This window comes from Zea mays, chromosome 8 (genome assembly GCF_902167145.1).
Source record: "Zea mays cultivar B73 chromosome 8, Zm-B73-REFERENCE-NAM-5.0, whole genome shotgun sequence".
NCBI classification, from domain to species: domain Eukaryota; kingdom Viridiplantae; phylum Streptophyta; class Magnoliopsida; order Poales; family Poaceae; genus Zea; species Zea mays.
In genome coordinates, this window is record NC_050103.1 from 79,309,945 (window position 1) to 79,335,937 (window position 25,993).

Here is a 25,993-nt window from a genome sequence, read left to right on the forward strand (position 1 = left end):
TTGTTCAGTTTACCGATTTCTTCCTTTACATAGTTATTATACTTTTTTCTTGAAAAATACATCAATTTTCTTTTTCAACCTCTATCCCTTCTTTTTATATATACATTTCTTTAGAAACATACAAATTAGCGCGCCAAGGCGCTAGTTAGACACTAGTTATAGAAACAACAAGAGTGATTTTGAAGGAGCTTTCGATCTGACATGCCTCCGGCCGTGAATTCGATTGATTCCAAGTTTGGACGACGTTAAAAAGGCCCGGTCCAACAGCAAGACAACTGGGCCGATTAGGCCGCTGGCCTATTAGTCCTAGCACATCAGCAGCGTCCATCCGCGGCGCCCGCGCTAGAAAAGAGTCCATCTCCTCCCTCCCTGGCTCGGCTGTCGGCTCCCTTCGCCACCGCCTTCACCTCCTTCCCTCACCTTCCAGAGCCCACTGTTCCCCGGCGGCGGCAGAGATGAACGTGTGGAACTACGTCGTCACGGCGCACAAGCCCACAAGCGTCAGCCATTCCTGCGTCGGCAACTTTACCAGCCCCAACCAGCTCAACCTCATTATCGCGTAAGCGCACAAGCAACCCCCCCTCCTCCCTGTCTTCTTCCTCTCGACGTACGATCTAACTCGGAGCGCTGCTCCCAAATGCTCTAGCACTTGAGATTGGGCAAACCTTGCGGGGTCTCCTAGGGTTTTGGGACGTAGGTGGGGCGCGGCCTAGGGTTTGCCCTCAGCTAGACCACTCTGGAATGCGTGGTTTCCTCTATCTCGTCTAGGTTGTTCCGGATTTATTTCTGCTCACCCTTCCCCGTTCTAAATTTTTTCTTTAATTCCGGAGGGGCAATTTCGGGGTTTGTACCACCCAGTTATGCAATATCTGAGACTAGCACAGTAAAACCCTACCTAGCAATTTGGCAGTCCCTACTGGGATGTTCAACAGTCGAGCTAATACAAAGTGACACATGCCTGGCGTGATTCTCTCTGTATTTGCGATTTATAGCTCATTAGAGCGATAGCTAAACATCGGATGTAGCAACCATATTCTAACTACATGTTCCATGGCAACACAACTTGAGACGTTTGTGTTGAATTTGCTGCCTAGAAATACATGTAACAACAGAGTTAGGATTTTTTTCTGTTGGCAATTGCCTGTACAATCCTTTACTAAGGCACACCTGCATCAACCTTTCAGGAAATGCACCCGGATCGAGATCCATTTGCTTACCCCTCAGGGCCTTCAGGTTAGTCATTTATAGATTTGTCAGCGTAGTTTCACTATGATATCTTCTGCATGATATCTTCGCGTACCAGCCGATGCTTGATGTGCCTATATATGGGAGAATTGCAACGATTGAGCTCTTCCGGCCTCATGTAAGCTAGTTTACAGTTCATCCATCTGAGATACTTTATTTGTCTTTGTGTTGAAGTTTTTTTATAAATGGATTTTCTGTTGGTTTCTTATCCTCAGAATGAGACTCAGGATTTTCTTTTCATTGCTACGGAGAGGTACAAATTCTGTGTTCTGCAATGGGACACAGAAAAATCAGAGCTAATCACCAGGTTTGGACACTTACTCTCCTAGCCTTTCACTTTACACAACATGGATTTATGTTGCAGGTCTCACTTACATGTTGTCTGTAGGAAAACAAAACTGGTGTTCTCTATTTCGTATGGAAAATAATGATTTATTTGTAACATGGATTTGTACAGGGGCAGACGCAAGGGGTGGGCAAGGTGGGCCATGGCCCCACCTTAATTTTATAACTTCTTATACCTAGGTTTAAATATACATTAAAATAAAAAATATATATATTCTTAGTTTTGATTCAACTTTTTTTTTCAGCGCTCCACTACTCAGCCCAATCCCCACCCGAGTCATTTGATTCTCTCTCCTAGCGGCTAGCCCACTCGTGGCTCGCTTGCTCCTTCAGTTATTAACTGATTGGTTAGTGGGTGACCTAACCCACCCGCTGCCAGTTCCACCTTGCCTCCTCGTCACTCGCCAACTCGTCGCATTGTCGGGATCCTACACGCAATGCTGCTAGTTTGCCTCCTAGTCCGCGCCGACGAGCCTCGTCACTCGCCAACTCGTCGCATTGTCGGGATCCTACACGCAATGCTGCTAGTTTGCCTCCTAGTCCGCGCCGACGAGCAGGTAGGCTGTCAGTGGGATCCTACCTTGGCACCACGACACCACCTGCCCTCGCTATATCACTGGGTCCCACAACGTCATCACAATGTGGCAATGGTTGTCGCTTACCGTCGCCTGCCCTCGCTATCCCCTGAAAGTTGTCGCTTCATCGTCGCCATCTCGCGACGGACTCGCCAACTCGCCACAACGACATGCCGATGTGGCCGCTCCGCCCCAGCCTCCCCCCTCGTTGGCCCACCTTTTTCCCCTCTCCGACTCTCCCCTAGGGCAACCAATTTTTTTCCGGGTATTCATGTCATTTTGAAACAATCAGTATTATCACCTAACCTTTACGTTATTATCATGGAGCTACTTTTATCCAGTGGTCTAGTCTAGTGATTTGTCTTTTACAATGTCGCCCCACCTAGAATTTTATCCTGCATCCGCCACTGGATTTGTAGCTTACCTCAACTTGCTTGGGACTAAAAGGCTTTGTTGTTGTTGTAATATGTAGAGCCATGGGTGACGTTTCTGATCGCATTGGCCGCCCTACTGACAATGGACAGGTGAGTTCTTTTTCAGTTTCAACCCTCTACATTTGACTCCTTAATAATATCAAAATTTTCCTTCAATTTGAAAATTTATTTGTCCATCATTTCACAGGGTTTTACATGAATAGTGAGCAATATTTCACCTGTAACAGTAATACTAATGAATGATCTTTTTCTTTATTGTGTAGATTGGAATCATCGACCCTGACTGTAGACTCATTGGTCTTCATCTCTATGACGGCTTATTTAAGGTAAATATATTGTCTGCCTCATTAGGTTTATGGATGCAGATTTGTTCTTATTATAAAGATGTACTCGACATATCCCAAACACACCTCTTATTTCTTTTGCTATCCGTGCTTTGCAGGTTATACCATTTGACAACAAAGGGCAGCTGAAGGAAGCTTTCAATATCAGGTATGAGTGTGGAATTTCTAATTGTTAGTTATTTGCTGAAAAGTATTAATGTGTTCTGGAAATGTATGTGGTAGTAACAATAGATATCGGAGCATGCATGCATACTCAGTATTTCTGTCATTGGGTGGATATCTTTTTGGCACCCTCTGCAGTTTACTTGGAAACCATAATGCGCATGACTTAATCTCGTTTAGATGTCTCCATTCTTCTATCCATCAGTATGAAATTTATGTGGTTATCAATGCTATCAAGTCGTGTAGTCGATCCTAGTCACCATGGAACTGATCAGGCTAGTTGCGATTAGTCTTCAATCAGGGCGACTAATCGTCACTGGTCGCTTCTAGTTGTCAGGTAGTTTTCCTATATAAATCAGAACTAATATACCAAATATATGCTAATATACTATATGTTCTAGAGTACAAATCAAGCATGAAGGAAACTCTAGGGTGGTGGCTGTATGTAGGATTGCAAATTGGGCTGAAGAACATGAGCCCAAGTGGCCTAAGCCATCCCAGATGCAGCCCATGTCCTAAGCTGCCCAATAATTTCATTCTTTCTGGTTGTCCACCCCTAGTTTCCTGACTATTTGTGATTAGTCAATGACTAATCAGATGACAACAAAACTAATCGTAAGTCGTAACCCATAGTCGAGTCCAGCATACCGGCTAGGATGACTAATCACGAGGTTGTCTTGTGAATCAAATTGATGCCAGCGGCTTCTCATGGCATCTTGAGAGCATACTATTGTTCTAGCATTTATCTCATGCTATCTATGATCAGATTACATTAGCAACATTTACTCATCATGGAATTTTATCACAAATCTTGGTGATTAACTTTATGGAGATGAACTTAGATATTTTGAGTATATTGTATAATAGTTAATGTTATGTTACTCATACTATCTTACAGTTATCATTTTCTTCTGTTAGACTGGAAGAACTTCAAGTACTGGACATCAAATTTCTGCATGGTTGTGTTAAACCTACAATTGTTGTCCTCTACCAGGTTTGTTTAAACTTCATTATGAACTTTCCCTTGCTAGAAACTATAGAGTTCTGAACGCTTGACTGCATTTTGTTATGATTTGTGGTAGTTGCTTTTGTTTATATTATTTGCATCTGTCTGTGCTATACTTCAGGATAATAAAGATGTGAGGCATGTTAAGACTTATGAAGTTGCACTGAAGGACAAAGATTTTATTGAGGGCCCTTGGTCTCAGAATAATGTAGACAATGGTGCTGGTTTGTTGATACCTGTACCAGCTCCACTTGGTGGTGTGATAATAATTGGCGAGGAGCAAATAGTTTACTGCAATGCCAATTCTACATTTAAAGCAATACCAATAAAACAAGTAATCTCTTGCCTACATCTCTTTAAATTTCTTTGTGGTGCCTACTTCAGGTTGGTAAGTATCGTGTCTACACTAATTCTTTTGCCCTTGATTTCCGTTTTTCGCCAGTCCATTATTAGAGCTTATGGACGGGTTGACCCAGATGGTTCTCGATATTTACTTGGTGATAATACTGGAATTCTGCATTTACTTGTCCTTACCCATGAACGAGAAAGGTAACAGCTTGTGCATTATTTTGAAACAGAAAGGCTATTGCTAAAATTTTTCTGTTTCACCTTCCGCCATCTTAGGGTTACTGGTTTGAAAATTGAATACCTGGGGGAGACTTCGATTGCATCATCGATTTCATATCTTGATAATGGCGTTGTTTATGTTGGTTCACGGTTTGGCGATTCACAGGTAGTTCAATGCTTTTTTTGTCCTTCCTTTTAGGCTATGGCTAGCAGATTCTGCATATGGTCGTGCAAAACACTGTTTTGCACTATTTACAGAGTGAGGTTTGAAATAGGAGATGCAGATGAGTAAGCTGCTGGAGATAGCATCATATTGTTCTTTGGAACATGTCTCATGAACATTCTATTTTTCTAACAGCTGGTGAAGCTGAACCTCCAAGCTGATGCAAGTGGTTCATTTGTTGAAATTCTCGAACGGTATGTTAATCTTGGACCGATTGTGGACTTCTGCGTGATTGACCTTGATAGGCAGGGTCAAGGTCAGGTGGTCACTTGTTCTGGGGCATTTAAAGATGGTTCCCTTCGGGTGGTTCGGAATGGTATAGGGATTAATGAGCAGGTATTTTTATGGTAGTTTATCATTGCCAACTTTTTATTGTGAAGTTTTGAGTTGTATTTTTTCTCTCCTGCTTGATTAGGCTTCAGTAGAACTCCAAGGCATAAAGGGATTATGGTCATTGAAATCTTCTTTCAATGATCCATATGACATGTACCTTGTTGTGAGCTTTATAAGTGAGACACGATTCTTGGCAATGAACATGGAAGATGAACTTGAAGAGACCGAGATAGAGGGGTTTGATGCACAAACTCAGACCCTGTTTTGTCAAAATGCGATCAATGACCTTCTTATACAGGTGCCTGTTCTAATGACCATTTTGTCAAATTTTTCTTGCATTTAACACACTACCATGCTAGCAGACTATTATTCTATCTGTGCATTAATTTAGTAAGGTAAAAATCTTATGAAGTAGATTTTAGCCATTTCTTTTGCAATGTATTATCAGTTGCTGCAAAATCAACACCATCTTAAAAGTAATTTAAATAAATATATACTGATGCAGCTTTTGTACGCTGAACTTGCATTAATTTGCCTAATTGTTCCCCCCCTTTTTGTACATTTGACTTCTGCTTATTCAATTCAAAATGTGTTATGTTAGTGGATATAAAAGATGAAATAGTGGTGTTATAGATGCTTTTGTGGGCCGCCAATTCACAAGGCGCAAAAATAGGAAAGAGGAGATAAGTCAGGAATAGTTTCTGTTTTATCAGTTCCTAAATAATAGGTTAGTTCCTTTTTATGTGGCTAAATAGTAGCAGTTCCTAAATAATAGGTTAGTTCCTTTTTATGTGGCTAAATAGTAGCAGTAGATATGTCTATCCTGAGACCGCCTATGGCTATAAAGGCGGCTCGGCATCAGCTGTAATAATGAACCAGGAATAAGATCTCCCTTTTGTTTTGGGCGAGATCACCTGGGATCATCCTGGCCAGGCACGACGCCGGCGCAGGAGATCTGGGTGATCAGCGCCCTCTTCTTCTATACACCTTGCGCCACTCCAATCTCCCTCTCCACTCCCCATTGAAGGACACCAGGAAACCAAGGTTACGGACTCACCAGCGAGGAGTCGGTAACAATTTGGTATCAGATTCAGCAGACGCAGCGACAATCATGTCCGGCGTCATGCCCGATCCTGAAGACAAGAGCACAGAACAGAAGCTGGACTTCCTCATGGACGCAATGAACAGGATGTTGGGTCAGCTGACAACCATGAATGGTCGGCTGGACACCCATGATCGTCGATTGGCGCGGGTGGAAACGGTTCCACCCGGCGGCGTCCAGCTGGAGGAAATTACGGAGATTGACGACGGCGACGGACCACCACACCAGGGCGACCACGACAGCAACAATGGTGGCCGTCAGGCCCCACGTCGCGGGAGTAGTGATGGGGGCAGCGAATTCTACAGCCGCCCGGATCGTTATGGCCGACCAGATGGCTATGGTCGTGGTCGGGGTCGTGACGACGAAGGCGGCGGCCGTCCACCGCGACCCAACTTTCCATCCTTCGACGGCGAATCAGATCCATTGACATGGATCAACAAGTGCAACACCTATTTCCGAGGGATGCGAACCATGGCAGAAGAAAAAGTTTGGCTAGCATCATTACACTTGGAGGGAGCAGCAGCCGAGTGGTACTATGCCCTGGAACGTGATCATGGCATTCTGTCGTGGGCGCGATTTGTTGACTACATCAACATGAGGTTTGGACCACCCATCCGATCCAATGGCCTGGCAGAACTGAAAGCCCTTTATAGGACAGGCACCGTGGAGGCATATCAGCGACAGTTTTCAGTCTTGCTTTGTCGCTGTGATGACTTGTCTCCTATGCAGCAGGTGAACATGTTTACAGCAGGTCTTGGAGATCCCCTCCGCACCGATGTCGAGCTGCTGGCCCCGACAAACCTGCAGACCGCAATGAGTCTGGCCCGTGCTTATGAGCGCAAGGAGGAGAACATTGCAGCACTCAGAGATAGACAAAGTCACCGGAACCCGTCCGCCATCAAAGGGACTGGTTCAGGTCCGGGGGCCAGGCCGGCTGCTCCAAATCGGCCGCGTTTCAGACGTCTAACACCAGAAGAATTAGCAGCGAAACGGGCAAGTGGAGAATGTTACCACTGCAACGAGAAGTACTCGGCTGATCACAAGTGCACCGCAAGGGGGGTATTCTTGCTGGAAATGGACGACGACATGGAGGAAGATGCAGCAGCGGAAGACCTGGGCATTTCTCTTCATGCCCTCACGGGCATTGACATCAGCAGGACCATGAAGCTCCAGGTCAGGGTCAAGGATCGGACATTGGTGGCGCTGGTGGACACAGGCTCTACCCACACATTCATCCGGGAAGCTGTGGCCACCCAGCTGGGCCTCCAAGTCACACCAAGACCGGGTCTCTCCGTCAAGGTAGCAAACGGGGACAACGTCGCCAGCAGCGGGATATATTCCAAGCTCCGAACTACTATTGCCGAGGAGACCTTCCACATCACCTGCTACGGTCTTCCTCTGGCCGGCTTCGACATTGTCCTGGGGGTCCAGTGGCTTCGGTCATTGGGACCCATATTGTGGAACTTCAATGCCTTATCCATGGAGTTCTGGCGCCTGGGACGCAAGGTGCGTTGGGTAGGACTGGGTGCGCCACATATTCAGTGCGCAGCCCTGTCCGAACCCCGCGAACTACTACAGGCATTATTGCAGTCTTACGCCGACATCTTCGCTGAACCACGTGGCCTTCCGCCACCTCGGCGTCATGACCATCACATCAGGCTGCTGCCAGGGACGCCACCAGTTGCAGTTCGGCCCTACAGATACCCCCAATTGTTGAAAGACGAGATCGAGCGCCAGTGCGAAGACATGTTGCAGCAAGGCATCATTCGGGAGTGCACATCGGCCTACTCTTCTCCAGTGTTACTTGTGAAGAAAGCTGATAAATCCTGGCGTTTCTGCATTGACTATCGGGCCCTCAATACCAAAACAGTCAAGGACAAGTTTCCCATTCCGGTGGTCGACGAACTCTTGGATGAGTTACACGGTGCCAGCTTCTTCACAAAGTTGGACCTCCGCAGTGGATATCACCAAGTACGCATGCACCCAAATGACATTGAGAAGACTGTACATCGATGGAGAGCATCCTTCTACAGCCCACAGGCCTTACGACGAGTCAGAGAATTTGTGCAAGCATGCACCACTTGCCAACGGAATAAAACTGAGCATCTACATCCAGCAGGTCTGCTGCAACCCCTGCCGGTACCATCGGAAATTTGGAACGACATCTCCATGGACTTTGTTGAAGGATTTCCTAAGGTTGGTGGCAAGACAGTGGTATTAACAGTGGTCGACAGGTTCTCTAAGTTCGCCCACTTTATTCCTCTTGGCCATCCATATACCGCAGTGACCGTGGCTAGGGCATTTTTCGAAGGGATTGTGCGCCTTCATTGTATTCCGTGCTCAATTGTAAGTGATAGAGATACAGTGTTTACTAGTGCCTTCTGGTCTGAGCTTTTTCACCTTGCTGGGGTCAAGTTGTTACTTAGTTCCGCGTTTCACCCCCAGACCGATGGACAGTCGGAAGTGGTTAATAGAATTATTGTGATGTACTTACGCTGTTTGGCAGGTGATCGACCAAAAACTTGGTTACAATGGCTTCCATGGGCTGAATTTTGTTACAATACGTCATACCAGACTGCGGTCAAGTGCACTCCATTCAGGATTGTATATGGCCGGGACCCTCCAACAATGCTTTCTTATACACCTGGGACAGCCAGAGTAGCTGCCGTTGATCAGCAACTTCAGGATCGAGATGTTTTCTTGGCAGACATCAAACAAAGGCTAATCCAAGCTCAGGTAACAATGAAGCAGGCGCAGGACAGTGGCCGTCGAGATGTGCAGTATGCTGTCGGCGATTGGGTTTGGCTGCGTCTGCACCAAAGGTCGGCAGTGGGTGTCACTCCAGCAGCAACATCCAAATTAGGACCTAAGTTCTATGGGCCATATCAAATTCTGCAACGCATTGGAGAGGTCGCCTATAAGCTACAGCTGCCAACCAATGCAAGAATCCATGATATTTTTCATGTGGCACTTCTCAAGAAATTCCAAGGGGAGCCCCCATCCGCACTAGTACCCTTACCAACAATTCTACATGGCAAGGTACTTCCGGTTCCAGCACAAGTAGTGAAGGCTCGTTTAAATAGAGGTGTTTGGGAGTTACTGGTCCAGTGGCTTGGACGTGAGCCGGCTGATGCTACATGGGAACAATGTAATGAGTTCAAGAGAAGATATCCAGAAATACAACTCGAGGACGAGTTGTTTGTCGGAGAGGAGGGAAATGTTATAGATGCTTTTGTGGGCCGCCAATTCACAAGGCGCAGAAATAGGAAAGAGGAGATAAGTCAGGAATAGTTTCTGTTTTATCAGTTCCTAAATAATAGGTTAGTTCCTTTTTATGTGGCTAAATAGTAGCAGTTCCTAAATAATAGGTTAGTTCCTTTTTATGTGGCTAAATAGTAGCAGTAGATATGTCTATCCTGAGACCGCCTATGGCTATAAAGGCGGCTCGACATCAGCTGTAATAATGAACCAGGAATAAGATCTCCCTTTTGTTTTGGGCGAGATCACCTGGGATCATCCTGGCCAGGCACGACGCCGGCGCAGGAGATCTGGGTGATCAGCGCCCTCTTCTTCTATACACCTTGCGCCACTCCAATCTCCCTCTCCACTCCCCATTGAAGGACACCAGGAAACCAAGGTTACGGACTCACCAGCGAGGAGTCGGTAACAAGTGGGTATTTGAAGAAAGTTCCTTTTTTTTAATGTTTGATAGATTAGTTTCCTGTCACTTCATTTTTCATCATTTTAGCAGCTATGTGATGAGTTATGTTTAATCAACTATCAATGTTTTACCTGTTGTTTTGATTGACAGGTTACTGCTAATTCGGTTCGATTAGTCAGTTGTACCTCCCGGGAGCTAGTGGATCAGTGGAATGCACCAGCAGGATTCTCAGTCAATGTTGCTTCAGCTAATGCCAGTCAGGTGCTTTTCCTTTGGGACTACTTCCTGTCTTCCTTCAGAAAATTTGGAGTGCATCCCACATTCAGTGACATCCAATTACTCTTTTTTGAAACCTAAATCTTTCCTCTGTCATTTAAGCCTCCGTTTGGGAGTGCTCCAGCTCCAGAAAATTTGGTGGAGTTAATGGAGCACTTTATTAGGTGATCCGGAAAATCGCGGAGCTGGAGTTGTGAACCTTTAGAAGACATTTAGATAAGTCATTTTGTTTATTATTTAGATTAAAAATATTTGTAAAAACTATTTAAATTTATATATTATAAACTACAACTCCACACTGGAGCTGAAACTTGGAGCAGTCCCCCTAAGTAATATTTCCATGTTATCTTTCCCAATCAGGCAACAACCAGTTAGCTGGTTACCAAATATGATCTGATCATTATATGTGTAGTAATACAAACTTTGGGGGATTGTTTACTGCTATAGTGCCCTTTTGCCTTATTGTCGATGCACATGTTGACGTGCATCCAGGTCTGCTGTTATCCAAAACAAACCCAGGAGAGGGTTAAGGGGCGAGAAACATAAACAAGAAATAGGGAGCTTATCAAATTATTTCTTGTGTACATGCAATTGCAATCTAAAGGTACTTGAGTAGTAATTGCAATGCATATATGACTTCCAATTCTTGCCTGCATTGGGAACCTATAACTGGTGTGCCCACTTCTTTTTCCTTGAGTCTGAGGGGCCAGTATTTGGTTGCTAACTTGTTATGCTGATACTCACAGGAACATTTATTGCACTAACTAAGAATTTCTCATTATGTCTCAAGAAATTATGCTGAAATAATTGCTATGTCCAAATCATCAACAACAACAAAGCCTTTAAGTTCCAAACAAGTTGGGGTAGGCTAGAGTTGAAACCTAACATAAGCGACAACTCAAAGTTCAAACACGTGGATAGCTGTTTTCCATTCGCTTCTATGCAAGGCTAAATCTTTGGGTATATTACATTCTTTCAAGTCTCCTTTTATTGTATCTTCCTATGTCAACTTCGGCCATCCCCTGCCTCTCTTCCCATTACTATCGTGCCTAGGGTCCTACTATGCACTGACATCTCTGGAGGTCTCCGTTGGACATTTGCAAACATCTCAAAACCGGAAAATAAAATTCAATTGAAAAACTAGCAGCCAAATGGAGCTTTGTAACTTTGTGTAGTTATTATAATCCAGAAGAATCAGTGTCACTTTTACATATTGCTGCGGTTTTGTTCAGGTATTTTTATCATCAGCAACCTTTTTTTTTCTAGAATACGCAGGAGAGCTGCGCATCTTTGCATTAAAAGAAGAAAGGGGGAAAGAACCCCATTACACCACACACATTACACCCCAACACTAAAGAACTGACTAATGATCACCGACTAACACTGAGAAAACACGACCCACAGCGCTGTTTTAAGCCAGCAACTCTTCAACCTGGAGGAAAGACAGGGCCTTGGCTCCAGTCAAGGACCAGAGCACCGCCTCTTCCCTAGCCACCCTAAGGGCTGTGACCAAGCTATGATTACATCCATCAAAGACACATCTATTCCTATGCTTCGATATGGTCCAAGCACCTAGGATTACTAAAGAATTGAAACCCTTCCTCAGAAGATCAGATGCCCGAGAGCTGCTAGTCTTCCACCATGACTCGAAGGAATCCTCGTGAGCTGGACACAACTCCTGCAGCCCCACTGAACTAATGAAATCAAACCAGAACTGCTTGGCAAAAACACTTTGGCCAACAAGCGCTTCAGGGGATTATACAACTAGTTCTGCTTATAAAGCTCTCTTCCATGGTTCAGTTCAGTTAGAACCAGCAGAACGAGTGTGGAAATCTTGGGCTCCTGGGAAGTGCAAGTTCTTTATTTGGCTTGTGGAGCATAATAGATGCTGGACAGTGATGGAATAAGTCTTGAGCATCTAGAGGACAACCTGCTTTTGACTGTCCTCTGTAGTCCTTTAGCATCTAGAGGACAGCTTGACTGTCCTATGTAGTCCCTTTAGCATCTAGAGGACAACAGTCGCTTTTTGACTGTCCTCTGTAGTCGCTTTAGCATCTAGAGGACAACGGTCGCTTTTGACTGTCCTCTGTAGTCTCTTTAGCATCTAGAGGACAATCCTGTTGTGTAGTGTGTGTGAGAAGGTGTGGTAGTGCAGCCCCTAGGGCTATAAATTTGTGTCCCCAACCCCTCTAAGGGTATGGCATTGTGTAGTGTTTGAGGAAATAAACAGAAAATTGCCCCAACTCATAGTGTCATCCTCTTGATGAGAGTTAGAGTCCCTCTACTTACAATTGGTATCAGAGCCAAACTATCCTGTAGCCTAAACATCTCTTGTTCATCTCCTTCCCGCAGAGCTCCAACTGTTCCTTCCTCTCCTGCTCAGACGAGCAACCTTTCGTCTGAGACAGCCTCTTCCACACGCAGCGACCCCTCACTAGCCCACCATGTCCCTACGCTCGGTCACTTCGAGTGCGCGGCGCCAACACGAAGCCGAGGTCGCCGCGGCACAAGAACGAGAGCGAGCAGCAGCAGCGGCTGCAGCGACAGCGGCGAGGGCAGCACGGTTGGCGGCGGCGGAACTGGCAGCAGCGAGAGCGGAAGTAGAAGCAGCGGAGGCGGCGGATGCTGCACGTGCGGCGGCAACAGAGCTCGAGGTTCTGCGCGGCAGTAGAGCTGGCACCTCTGCTTCTGTCGACGACAACACCGACGAAGAGCTCAGGCTGGCGAGGGAAGCAGCGCGAGAGCAGGCAGCACAGTGGGCAGCCACGCATCCCCATGGGGGCGCGCGTGGCGGCAGCCCGGATAGGCGCCGACGCGCTGACGGCGCTCTAGGCGGGGGCGCACGCGGCGACAGCCCAGACGGGCGTAGACGCGCCGGCGGTGCTCCTGGCGGCGGCGACCGAGTCGACGGAGATCGCGGCCTCTACAGGCGGCACGACTCTCCCTCCCCGGATCGGTACCATGGTCGCCGCATGGCCCAGGCCATTGTCAGGGACATCGGTCCCGGCGGTGGGTGGCCTACCCTCACCAAGACCAACTACGTCGAGTGGGCCGCGGTGATGAGGGTACGGCTCCAGGTTCGCCACATGTGGGAAGCAGTTCGTTACGACGACGTCGACTACCACGAGAATCGGCGGGCGCTGGATGCCCTCATTGCTGCAGTCCCGCCCGAGATGCAGTTTTCGCTTTCCCAGAAGCGGACTGCCAAGGAGGCCTGGGACGCCATCGCTGCGACCCGCATCGGCAGCGATCGTGCCCGCAAGACCACACTGCAGGCACTTCGCAAGGAGTGAGAGAACCTGGCCTTCAAGCCAGGTGAGGATGTTGATGACTTTGCTCTCCGCCTCAACACTCTGTTGCAGAAGATGGTGCAGTTCGGCGACGACACCTACGATGAGGAGAGAGCTGTTGAGAAGCTCTTCCGTTGCATCCCCGAGAAGTACAGGCAGATTGCTCGCTCGATCGAGTCTCTGCTAGACCTCTCCACGATGACGATCGAAGAGGCGATTGGTCGCCTCAAGGTGGTCGACGGCGACGAACCACAGGCTCTCTCTGGGCCTATCACTATCGACGGGAAGCTACATCTCACTCGGGAGCAGTGGGAGGCCTGCCAGGGTGACAAGAAGAAGGGGGAGTCCTCCTCGACACGAGGCCGCAAACGCGGCAAGCCGCGCAAGGCGCGTGGAGGCGCCCAGGCCGGGGCGCGAGGACATGCTGAAGGTGGTGCACGTGGAGGTGCCCAAGGCGGCGCCGTCGGCAACAAGAAGCCGGCACGAGACGACGGCTGCCACAACTGCGGCAAGCTTGGCCACTGGGCCAGGGATTGTCGGCAGCCACGACGTGGCCAGGCCAACGTCGCACAGGCGGAGGCGGAGGAGGAGGCCCTGCTCCTGGCACATGCAAGCATCGAGCCATCTCCAGCGGCACCGGCCGCAGCGGCACTCCTCCACCTTGACGAGTCGAAAGCACGCGCTTTCCTCGGCGACGGCTCCAACAAGGACATGATCGAAGGATGGTGCCTCGACACCGGCGCCACTCATCACATGACCGGCCGACAGGAGTTCTTCACCGAGCTTGACTCTAGCGTCCGAGGCTCCGTCAAGTTTGGGGACGCCTCCGGCGTAGAGATCAAGGGCGCCGGCTCAGTCGTCTTCACCGCCGCGTCTGGTGAGCACAGGCTGCTCACCGGAGTCTACTACATCCCCGCGTTGAGGAACTCTATCATCAGCTTGGGACAGCTGGATGAGAACGGTTCGCGCGTGGAGGTCGAGCACGGAGTCATGAGGATCTGGGATCCCTCTCGTCGCCTTCTTGCCAAGGTACACAGGAGTTCAAATCGGCTATACATCCTCAATGTGAAGGTGGCACAACCTTGCTGCCTTGCTGCTCGTCGAGACGACGGGGCATGGCAGTGGCACGAGCGCTTCGGGCACCTTAACTTCGAGGCCCTGAAGCGGCTCAGTGCCAAGGAGATGGTACGAGGCCTGCCGTGCCTTGACCATGTGGAGCAATTCTGCGATGTCTGCGTGTTGACAAAGCAGAGACGGCTCCCCTTTCCCCAGCAGTCGAGCTTCCGAGCCAAGGAGAGGCTCGAGCTCGTGCATGGGGACTTGTGTGGCCCGGTGACACCAACCACACCAGGAGGACGACACTACTTCTTGCTGCTCGTCGACGATCTCTCCCGCTACATGTGGGTGATGATCCTTGGCAGCAAGGGAGAGGCTGCGAACGCCATCAGGCGTGTGCAGGTCGCTGCGGAGGCGGAGTGCGGCCGCAAGCTGCGCGTGCTGCGCACCGACAACGGCGGCGAATTCACGGCGGCTGAGTTCGCGTCGTACTGCGCGGATGAGAGCGTTCAGCGCCACTACTCCGCGCCGTACAGCCCGCAGCAGAACAGCGTCGTCGAGCGGCGCAACCAGACGGTTGTGGGGATGGCTCGAGCTCTCCTCAAGCAGAGAGGAATGCCAGCTGTCTTCTGGGGAGAGGCGGTGGTGACAGCGGTTTACATCCTCAACCGCTCGCCCACCAAGGCTCTCAACGGGATGACACCGTACGAGGCTTGGCATGGGCGCAAGCCGGCGGTCTCTCACCTACGGGTCTTCGGCTGCCTCGCGTTCACCAAGGAGCTTGGCCACATCAGCAAGCTCGACGATAGGAGCACCCCGGGGGTGTTCATTGGCTACGCGGAGGGCTCGAAGGCCTACCGCATCCTTGACCCAAGAACACAGCGTGTGCGCACGGCGCGCGACGTAGTGTTCGACGAAGGGCGAGGATGGGCGTGGGACAAGGCGGTGGACGACGGCACGACTCCGACGTACGACTTCACCATCGAGTACGTCCACTTTGAGGGAGCTGGGGGAGTAGGCAACTCTTCTCCGAGCAGGTCTACCCCAGCCCCCAAGTCTCCACCGACTCCAGCGCCAAACTCTCCAGCTCCTGCTACAACGAGCTCTTCACCACCACGCACTCCAGCCACGACTCCGGCTACAGCGAGCTCTTCGCCACCACGTACTCCAGCACCGACGGTACCCTCTCCGGGAACGTCCTCTCCGACACCAGCTCGTGTCGAGCACGACCCAGTGGAGCTCGTGATCCCTCTGTCCCGCGACGAGGAGCGCGTCGACGCGTGCTACGACGGTGAGCCGTTGCGGTATCGAAGGGTGGAGGGCCTTCTCATCGACCCGTCGGTACCAGGCCCTGCATCTCGTATTCTGGCAGGAGAGTTGCATCTTGCATGCGACGATGGTGAGCCTCGGTCTTTCGCGGAGGCCGAGAAACATGCGGCTTGGCGTGCCGCGATGCAGTCGGAGATGGACGCGGTTGAGACGAACCGCACCTGGGAGCTCGCTGATCTCCCTCATGGTCATCGCGCGATCACCCTTAAATGGGTGTTCAAACTGAAGAGGGATGAAGCCGGCGCCATCGTCAAGCACAAGGCTCGCTCGGTGGCACGCGGTTTCCTACAGCAGGAGGGGATCGACTTCGACGATGCTTTCGCCCCTGTGGCACGGATGGAATCCGTGCGACTCCTCCTTGCGCTGTCAGCCCAGCAGGGCTGGCACGTTCATCACATGGACGTCAAGTCGGCGTTTCTCAACGGCGACTTAAAGGAGGAGGTCTACGTACACCAGCCGCCAGGTTTTGCGATCCCTGGCAAGGAGGGCAAGGTGTTGCGCCTGCGCAAGGCTCTCTATGGCCTGCGACAGGCACCGAGGGCGTGGAATGCCAAGCTGGATTCCACGCTCAAAGGAATGGGTTTCACGCCAAGCCCGCACGAGGCGGCCATCTATCGGCGGGGCAATGGAGAAAATGTCCTGCTGGTGGGTGTCTACGTCGACGACTTGGTGATCACCGGCGCCAAGGATGCAGAAGTGGCAGCGTTCAAGGAAGAGATGAAGGCCACTTTCCAAATGAGTGACCTGGGGCATCTCTCCTTCTACCTGGGGATTGAGGTGCACCAGGGAGACTCCGGGATCACACTTCGCCAGACCGCCTATGCCAGGCGCATTGTTGAGCTGGCTGGGCTCACCGACTGCAACCCAGCTCTCACTCCGATGGAGGAGAGGCTGAAGTTGAGTCGCGACAGCACGACGGAGGAGATGGATGCTACTCAGTATCGGCGTCTTGTGGGGAGCCTTCGCTACCTCGTCCACACACGACCTGACTTGGCATACTCCGTCAGCTACGTTAGTCGGTTCTTGCAGCGACCGACGACGGAGCATGAGCAGGCTGTGAAGAGGATCATCCGCTATGTTGCGGGGACTCTCGACCACGGTCTCTACTACCCGAGGTGCCCTGGGGAGGCACACCTTGTCGGGTACAGCGATAGCGACCACGCCGGCGACATCGACACCAGCAAGAGCACAAGCGGGATCCTCTTCTTCCTCGGCAAGTGCCCCATCAGCTGGCAGTCGGTCAAGCAGCAGGTGGTGGCCATGTCCAGCTGCGAGGCCGAGTACATAGCAGCGTCCACTGCTTCGACTCAGGCTCTCTGGCTGGCTCGACTGCTCGGTGATCTCCTCGGGAGAGACACTGGAGCGGTGGAACTCAGGGTGGACAGCCAGTCCGCTCTGGCATTGGCCAAGAACCCCGTGTTCCATGAACGGAGCAAGCACATCCGACTGAGATACCACTTCATCCGAGACTGCTTGGCAGAAGGGAGCATCAAGGCGCGCTACATCAACACCAAGGATCAGCTTGCAGACCTGCTCACCAAGCCCCTTGGGAAGATTAAGTTTGTTGAGCTTTGCTCCAGGTCCGGGATGGCCCAACTTTCTCACAAGACGACGCCCAAGACTTAGGGGGAGAATGATGGAATAAGTCTTGAGCATCTAGAGGACAGCCTGCTTTTGACTGTCCTCTGTAGTCCTTTAGCATCTAGAGGACAGGTTGACTGTCCTATGTAGTCCCTTTAGCATCTAGAGGACAACAGTCGCTTTTTGACTGTCCTCTGTAGTCGCTTTAGCATCTAGAGGACAACAGTCGCTTTTGACTGTCCTCTGTAGTCTCTTTAGCATCTAGAGGACAATCCTGCTGTGTAGTGTGTGTGAGAAGGTGTGGTAGTGCAGCCCCTAGGGCTATAAATTTGTGTCCCCAACCCCTCTAAGGGTATGGCATTGTGTAGTGTTTGAGGAAATAAACAGAAAATTGCCCCAACTCATAGTGTCATCCTCTTGATGAGAGTTAGAGTCCCTCTACTTACAGACAGCTGACAGGCTCAGAAAAAGAGGGCTAGACTCGCTAGAGCACTGCCCCTTGTGCGACCAAGAGGCTGAAACTATAAATCACTTGATCATCAGCAATCTAGTCAATACATTTTTCTTCAATGTCCTAATACAAATGGATTTGAATTGTTGGATGCCAATTCTATTTATTCTCATACTATTTTTCAATTGCACATGTGTCACAGGTTCTGTTGGCAACCGGTGGTGGCCATCTTGTTTACCTAGAAATTAGGGATGCTAAACTTGTTGAAGTGAAGCATGCACAGTTAGAACATGAGATTTCTTGTCTTGATTTGAACCCAATTGGAGAGCATCTAGAGTATAGTTCCCTAGCTGCTGTTGGGATGTGGACAGATATAAGTGTTAGAATATTTTCACTTCCAGATCTTGTATTAATAAGGAAAGAAAATTTGGGTGGAGAAATTGTTCCTCGGTCTGTTCTGCTGTGCACCTTGGAGGGGGTATGCTCTTGAACTCGCTTTTCTAAGTTCCATTGAAAACAAGAATGGCTACTTCAAGTAACATATATATGTTCTTTTTTTTCAGGTTTCGTATTTACTTTGTGCTCTTGGGGATGGTAATCTGTTCAGTTTTCTGCTGAATGCAAGCACAGGTGAACTGACTGATAGAAAAAAGGTTACCCTCGGGACCCAACCAATCAGCCTTCGTACATTCTCATCAAAGGGTACCACCCACGTGTTTGCTTCATCAGATAGGCCAACTGTCATCTATAGCAGCAATAAGAAGCTTCTCTATAGCAATGTAAATTTGAAAGAGGTTAATCATATGTGCCCTTTCAATACAGCCGCTTTTCCAGACAGGTTTGTTCCCTCTCTAGATTTTGTGCAATGGAATTGAAGTCTTCAACTTTGAGTCAAGTATCTCCTGTATGTACTGGAATTGGGATTATGTATCAATTTGGACGAAATGTTTTCACAAGCCATTTTGCATAACCATCTGATCTTTGTGCAGTCCATGTATTGTGTGGTTCATTAAAAAGTTGACTATTACTAAGTTCTTATACTAGCAGTAGCAACTTTTTTTAGGGTGTGCTTGGCTTCACTAGATGCAAGGTTCAAAAAGGCGCTAGGCACTCTCTCGCAGTGTTCCTCTGCCTAGAGCTTAGGCACGCCTAGGTGTTTTCTAGGTGTTTCTTAGGTGGTTATATCACTTTGTTCTGCGCTATGTAGTTGACTAATCATTGAATTAATCACCAACGTTAATTACCAGAGGATGTTATGAGAAGAGAAATATCAAACAAAAAATATATCTAATGGTATCTTGTAAAAAATGAAATTCTAGGGACTAGGATGTAAAAAACCAGTAAAGGAAATGATATTAAGAATGCAGGAATTTTTACAAAGTGGAGGGGCAAGTCGCAAAATCGTTCTGTCCTATCCACATCACCTGCAGCCCGAGCATCCCTCATTGGATTTTCTTTTCGGTGACACTTCTTTCCCATGACCTCTCTCTGTGGAGGGTGGCTGCAGTCAGGCAGGTCAGTGGTCACAGGCTCAGCCTTTGTGCGCTGCTGCAGAGCTGCCCTGCACGCTCCCCATGCCATCACCACTCCCAAGCCTGCCTTTCCTTTCTGCTCCCTTCCCCTCTCCTTGAAACGGATGCACATCTGACGATGCATGACTGGTGGGGGAGGGAGGTCTGGTGGCGGCCCAGCAATAGATCTGGTGGCCCAGCTCCCTCCCTCGTGCAGCGTGGCTTCAGTCTAGTGGCACGTCACATATTCTCCGTTTACCCCATAGGCGAGGTGTTATCTCTCTGTCCAGCTCTGAAGCTCACTTAGGTGAGCGCCTAGTACCGTGTTTTGGAACACTGACTAGATTCGGTGCCTAGCCTTGCCTCACCTGGCTAGCACGAGACACGATAATCTTGCCCAGCCAGGAGAGCCTGCTCAATTTGGCTCTCTCAGGCTGGCAAAGCAAACCTTGCCTACACAGACCCCAAGGTAGTTAGGTAAGGCAACCAAAAAAGTAAAAACCAAGCTGAAATAGTACCTGGTCAAAAAACTAAGCAGCCCCTTAATTAGCTTTCACAATCTTATAAAAATTTGGCTTGCTTGACAACAGCAAAGCATTTTAGTCTGAAGATAATGTTATTGAAAGACCTTAAATTTCTTTTGAATCTGTTAAGCAATCTCCTTTTTAATTCATTTGTACTTATACATTTTATTATCATTAACAGTCAAATTAGGGAACAAATGCTTTATTGCCTGCCATTTATGTCTTTTGATGTCATTGTTTTTTTGGTTGCTAGTTGCATTCTACTTGATGCTGGGAGCTTGTAGTTCATTTGTGTCACTGGTCTAGTCATTGTGGAGTTACAGTTAGAAAGTATTACCACTGTCTTAAGGTTCCTCTAGTTCACCCTTCTTTTTTCCAATGTCAGTCTTGCAATTGCTAAAGAGGGTGAGCTTTCAATTGGAACTATTGATGATATCCAGAAGCTTCATATCCGCACAATCCCCCTTAATGAACAAGCACGCCGCATTTGCCACCAGGAGCAATCAAAGACACTAGCATTTTGCAGTTTCAAGTACAACCAGAGTGTGGAGGAAAGTGAGACTCACTTAATACGTCTGCTAGATCATCAGACTTTTGAGTCCCTGTGTGTGTATCCTCTAGACCAGTATGAATGTGGCTGCTCCATCATTAGCTGTTCGTTTGTGGATGACAATAATGTCTATTACTGTGTGGGAACTGCATATGTTATACCTGAAGAAAATGAACCAACCAAGGTGATATATCTGAAATCATGATCTTTTACTAATGCTAGTTAACTCGTTTTTAATACTTGTTCAATTTACAGCTTGTTTTAGTTAATTTCTCAGTGAGCCTTTTCTATTTCTCGTGCACAAAATGGTTATGTATCGGTACATCTTGTAGGGCCGAATCCTTGTATTTGCAGTTGAAGATGGAAGTTTGCAATTAATTGTGGAGAAAGAAACCAAAGGAGCAGTTTATTCGTTGAATGCATTCAATGGGAAATTGTTGGCTGCTATCAACCAGAAGATTCAATTATACAAGTGGATGTCGCGCGAGGATGGTTCACATGAGCTGCAATCTGAGTGTGGCCACCATGGGCACATACTTGCCTTGTACACTCAAACACGTGGTGACTTCATTGTGGTTGGCGATCTGATGAAGTCAATTTCCTTGCTGGTGTATAAGGTGGGTGACGGGTTTTTTAACTGTTTGCTTGACTCACATTGCATTATCTGTAAAATTATTGTGTCCGTCTTTGTTGGGCTGATTGCTAATGTTTTCCCTGTTGAGCAGCATGAGGAAAGCGCGATCGAAGAGCGTGCTAGGGATTACAATGCAAACTGGATGACTGCAGTTGAGATGCTTGATGATGAAGTCTATGTTGGGGCGGAGAATGGCTATAACTTATTCACCGTGCGCAAGAACAGTGATGCTGCCACAGATGACGAAAGGGCCAAGCTTGAGGTCGTTGGGGAGTACCATCTCGGAGAGTTTGTGAACAGATTCCGCCATGGTTCACTCGTGATGCGCCTTCCAGACTCAGAGATAGGGAAGATTCCTACGGTCATCTTTGGCACAATAAACGGGGTCATTGGCATTATCGCCTCCCTCCCGCATGACCATTACACCTTCCTTGAGAAGTTCCAGTCCACTCTTGTCAAGTACATAAAGGGAGTTGGAAACATGAGCCATGAGCAATGGCGGTCGTTCCATAACGACAAGAAGACAGCGGAGGCACGGAACTTCCTTGATGGTGACCTGATCGAGTCGTTCCTTGACCTTAGCCGGAGCAAGATGGAGGTGGTGTCCAAGGCTATGGGCGTTTCGGTGGAGGATCTGTCCAAGATTGTGGAAGAGCTGACGAGGCTTCACTAGTACATGGATACGCAGAAGCTTTGCTTGTAACTTGATGCATGTACATCCTCTTTTTGCCATCTATTTTTGTGCTGTAGCAGTTCCATGAGCTGCCTCAGCAGTTGCCGCGGGCCGTGTTGGCCCGAAGCTGTAGCCTGCCCTGCTTTATTGGTTGACTCGGAATACTTTTTGGGTTGTGCCAGTTTGTTGAGATTGTTTTTTTTCTTTTATTCTATGTTGAATGGAAAGATTAGCGGTGAATCCTGTCATGGTCCTATCTGAATATATTGGGGTACTAGGAGCCAGAGAGATGACCGAATGACTGTCTTGTAGGACCTGGTTCATTCCAGGCCCAATTCAATCGGGCAGGGTCAGCAACCCAGCCCTTTGTTTAAAAAATGTATCCGGTGTTCAAAGGATTGCTCAGATGCACATATTAATGCTGTATCCAGTGGGTATTGTAAAATAGGGATGTTGAATTGTAGATGATACTGTTTGACATTGTTGCAGAGTGGAGCCCTGAAATTGAGGATGAGATACGAGATGGCATAGGGGATCTGTTGATGGTCTAAATCTGGAACGATCTCTAACGTTCAAAGGGTTGCTCACGTGCGGGCCTACCAAAAGGACTCAGATGAGTCATCCTGCTGCTACATCTGCTGGGAAGCCTTCCGAACCAGCCTGCACCCAGAATGGAGCTCCCACCAATCCCTGAAGATGACCAACGCAAGCTCTACAAATGGATGCTGGAAGAGAGGCGGAGCCACGCAATGCTGCCGAGAAGAAGAAACTCGATGAGGAGAAGCGCCCTTCTCAAGGAGTTCATCCGAGCAGGATCCCTCCCAAGCTGTCATTTGGGTCTCTTGTGCCTGGTTGGGTTGTGTACAAGCACAGTACTGTGCTATACTGCTATCTTGAAAACCGATGTCTTCATGATTTAGCCTCCTCGAGTCCAAAGGTTCTGTGGATGCAAACCAGTATTGTGTGCATTGGTTCTAGAGATTCTTCAAGACTGAAAAAAAAGAAAAACTTCTCTGCGTGAGATTCTTGTGTTCCATCCTTGATTTGCTCGGTTGACAATTTCATGTTATGTGGTTCTCGTGTGATGGGTGAGCCCATCGATTGCCATGTAACGTATTGTTGAGACTGCGACTGGGCCCGAGCCCTATTCATAATATTGTTTATTAACCACTTAATGCAAACCATGTGGTGTTCTGTTGTCTTCACAATTTGTGGCTGTATGTCTTTCGATAGCAACAGAAAGAACAAAACTTTTAACTCCTGTGGTCCCAGGAGACCGAGTGGCTACGGATAGCCAGCCACAGGTCCAGCTTGCCCAGACAACATCCACTAGCTAGCTGCAGCTGGTGTGGTGTATCTTTTTTCTTCTCTGTGCTCTAGAAGATTAGTATTGTAGGGCTTCTGTGCAGCACCCAAGCAGGAATTCAGAAAGAATGCCTGGAAGCATCCACATCTCAGGTAATTTTGTGTCATAACTATGTTTTTACTCGAGTATCTGAAAAAAAAACCTCTCGTATTGTTCGTTCTGTTGGAAGCAAGAGCTGATTGTGCTTCTTTACATTTGCTTTTTACTATGCAGCCACTCAACCACCAGTCATCACCCCTCTGTTTCTGCAAGGTTTGATCTACTTTCTTTCCTCGTTTTGCTTTCCACTTGCTGATCTTTCTTCTGTGTTATATGTAAATTACATTTTGGACGCAGTCACTGTGGGCAACAGAGAATACAGTGGAAACATAGAACAAGATGCTTTATCTTTGTAAGTTTATTTTTCTTCTTCTTCCATATATTACCTTAATTGAAATTTAACCAGTGCATCATTCATTGTCATCACATAAACCAAATATATGTGTGGTGGTGTGCAGCCCCGTTACATCACTTCGGGAGAGTATGGTAATAATGCTGTACAGTGCAGACGGGGCATTGATATCAAAATCAGGTTCCTCTTTAGCTGGCTATTCACCGTTCCTTTTTGTACTTACCAGGATCTATTAACTGATGATGTGTTTTGAAAAAAAATAATTACCACAGAGCTGAAGACAAAAGAGATTGTGGAGTCAGGAACTATGGACACAGTATTTGCTCTTGATAGCGGGGGAGAAATAGTTCTTCAGATTCAGTTCTTGCTCAACGATGATGACCGCAAGCGAATCCAAGAAATGGTAAGATGGCTCCTTCTCGGACGCCTTTTTTAAAAAAAAAAAAAACTGTAGGGGCAAATTTCTCGATAGTCTCAATAATTTAAAGTGACGTATATAACCTGCGTTGTACTATTTATTTAGAGAAATTCTGCGATGAAGATGAAGCAGCAAGGGCTGCTTGGGGATGGCAATGAACTCAATTTTTCAGGTAAACTAGTGACGTTTGCTTAATTCATAGTGTGTCTTACGTTTGCTCAACTGGTTGGGTGCAGCTTCAAGTCCTTTTTCTACTCGAACTTGGGTGTCTGTTTTCTTTGTTAATAATGGAAGAGCGCAGAGTTCATTCATCAATGTTAGTTCTTATCGGCGACTTGTTAGACAGCGCATTGTCTAAACGGCTGACGGAGAAGATTTCCAACATCCGAAGCAAAGCAGCTGAACGATCTGAGCTTCAGAAGAGCATGTCACTGGATGATTTGCAAGAGCGGGCCGTGTTCCCTGGAATCGATGCGGATCCACGGGTGAAGGCCTCAAGGGACTCGTTGCTGCAAGGGGGTGTAAGGTTGGAAGATCCCGGTGGCTCCAAGCAGCGGCTGAGCCAGGCCGAAGTCGAAGCCTTGGCATCGCCGGTGGAAGGGGAGAGGCGGCGCCTAGGCCTGGACGTAGCATCCGGCGGCGGGCGAGGGGTCGTGGGAGAGGCGGAGCAGGAAGTCAGCGACGGGGCAGGGGCAGTGGATGCGATCAGCACGTGGCCGCCGGACAGGCCGGGCCCTGGCTCCAAGAAAGGGGACAGCATACCAGAGAGCAGCAAATCAAGTAGTGCAGTGAAGACGATGATAAGTAGCTTTGAAGGCACCACCACCCCACAGGTTGGTTGGTTTGTTTGTGTGTTTTCATCCAAACATTTTCAAACAAAGAAATCAGTTTTATTTGTCAGGAACATGTCGTCATCTAGTAGCAGTGATATCCAAATATGATTGATTGGTGGATGTGAAATGCGTATCTATGGTAACTCTGTCATCGCTGGACCAACCTGCAGGGTATCGTTTCAGAAACCGACTCAGGCAGCCGCAGCACGCAGGCAGGCAAAACAGCCATCATCCCTGTTGATGATCACCACAAAGCTTCAAATCACAGGTCTCAGCATATACTAGTAGAAACGATCGCACCTGCACAACTACAAACTATTAGGACGCCAAAAGCAGCCGAAAGCAGAAGCCGACGCAGAGCAAGCAAGCAGCACAACGAGCTGCATCCAAGAACTAGGAGGAGGTCACAGGCAAAGCAGATGCAGATGCAGATGCAGCCAAGGGACTACGTGGAGCGTCCCTTGAACTATCTGGTTGCGACGTCGAGCACCTGGATACACCCGCACATCTGCGTCACGGGCGCGACCAAGCAACTGAAAGACCTCCTTGAGCTTGAGCACCTCAACTTCCAACGCACCGCTACTAAGGGACAGCAAGGTACCCGAGAGGTAACTGTCATGCCATGCTATAGTGTCATTGCTGCTGAGATGAGATGGTTTGATCCTAACAAAACTCATTCTGGTCGGGCTCGCAGAGAAAAAGCGACGAATCCATTGCCGCCGCCGCTGCTCGGGCTCGCAGCGGTGGTTTCCTGATGATAAACGGGTGGCTGATAGTTCAGGCGAGTCTTGTTTCTGATGATAGACAGAGCCTGCTGTTGGTTTTGCTCATTGCGGATGTTATTGTCTGATGTGCGCAGGGGGTGCGTGCTGCAGTTGTGCTCACGGTTTGCTGCGGGGCCATGTTCTTCAGCAGCAGCAGCAGATGAAGAAATCTAGCAGTGCCTACCCCTAATTTTTGCATACACAAGCCACAGCCACAATGTAATTGTCAAGTTTTACTGATGGATCTGGCTAGCACTGTAACTTACTTCACCGACCGACATATTATGGGTCCCACATGCAGAATACGACGACCTCTCCTGCTCCTCCGAATCCTGAAACCAACCAGATC

General features: G+C 48.3%; 2 protein-coding genes across 2 annotated transcripts; both read left to right on the forward strand.

Annotated features, from left to right (window-relative positions):
* Positions 1 to 215: 215 nt before the first annotated feature.
* On the forward strand, positions 216 to 22,270 carry LOC103635427 (uncharacterized). The gene is made up of 19 exons (XM_020543320.3): positions 216 to 559; positions 1,185 to 1,233; positions 1,304 to 1,363; positions 1,461 to 1,552; positions 2,638 to 2,689; positions 2,863 to 2,925; positions 3,042 to 3,091; positions 4,024 to 4,099; positions 4,233 to 4,445; positions 4,554 to 4,660; positions 4,736 to 4,844; positions 5,037 to 5,237; positions 5,317 to 5,532; positions 10,148 to 10,258; positions 18,183 to 18,458; positions 18,544 to 18,818; positions 20,401 to 20,749; positions 20,898 to 21,182; positions 21,291 to 22,270. The coding sequence occupies exons 1-19, from the start codon at positions 456 to 458 to the stop codon at positions 21,870 to 21,872; spliced, it is 3,270 nt and encodes a 1,089-aa protein (XP_020398909.1). The 5' UTR covers positions 216 to 455; the 3' UTR covers positions 21,873 to 22,270.
* A 959-nt stretch (positions 22,271 to 23,229) lies between these two features.
* LOC100275805 (uncharacterized) lies at positions 23,230 to 25,972 on the forward strand. Its single transcript, NM_001360228.1, has 10 exons — positions 23,230 to 23,330; positions 23,452 to 23,490; positions 23,575 to 23,629; positions 23,736 to 23,809; positions 23,902 to 24,032; positions 24,153 to 24,219; positions 24,390 to 24,880; positions 25,051 to 25,488; positions 25,575 to 25,661; positions 25,740 to 25,972. The coding sequence occupies exons 1-10, from the start codon at positions 23,306 to 23,308 to the stop codon at positions 25,806 to 25,808; spliced, it is 1,476 nt and encodes a 491-aa protein (NP_001347157.1). The 5' UTR covers positions 23,230 to 23,305; the 3' UTR covers positions 25,809 to 25,972.
* Positions 25,973 to 25,993: the final 21 nt, after the last annotated feature.

Coding starts and splice junctions, on each gene's coding strand:
- LOC100275805 (NM_001360228.1), top strand. CDS start 23,306: ATGCCTGGAAGCATCCACATCTCAG. Junction 23,630..23,735: donor GAACAAGATGCTTTATCTTT/GTAAGTTTATTT, acceptor GGTGGTGTGCAG/CCCCGTTACATCACTTCGGG. Junction 25,662..25,739: donor ACGGGTGGCTGATAGTTCAG/GCGAGTCTTGTT, acceptor TGATGTGCGCAG/GGGGTGCGTGCTGCAGTTGT.
- LOC103635427 (XM_020543320.3), top strand. CDS start 456: ATGAACGTGTGGAACTACGTCGTCACGGCGCACAAGCCCACAAGCGTC. Junction 560..1,184: donor CAGCTCAACCTCATTATCGC/GTAAGCGCACAA, acceptor TCAACCTTTCAG/GAAATGCACCCGGATCGAGA. Junction 5,238..5,316: donor GTATAGGGATTAATGAGCAG/GTATTTTTATGG, acceptor CTGCTTGATTAG/GCTTCAGTAGAACTCCAAGG.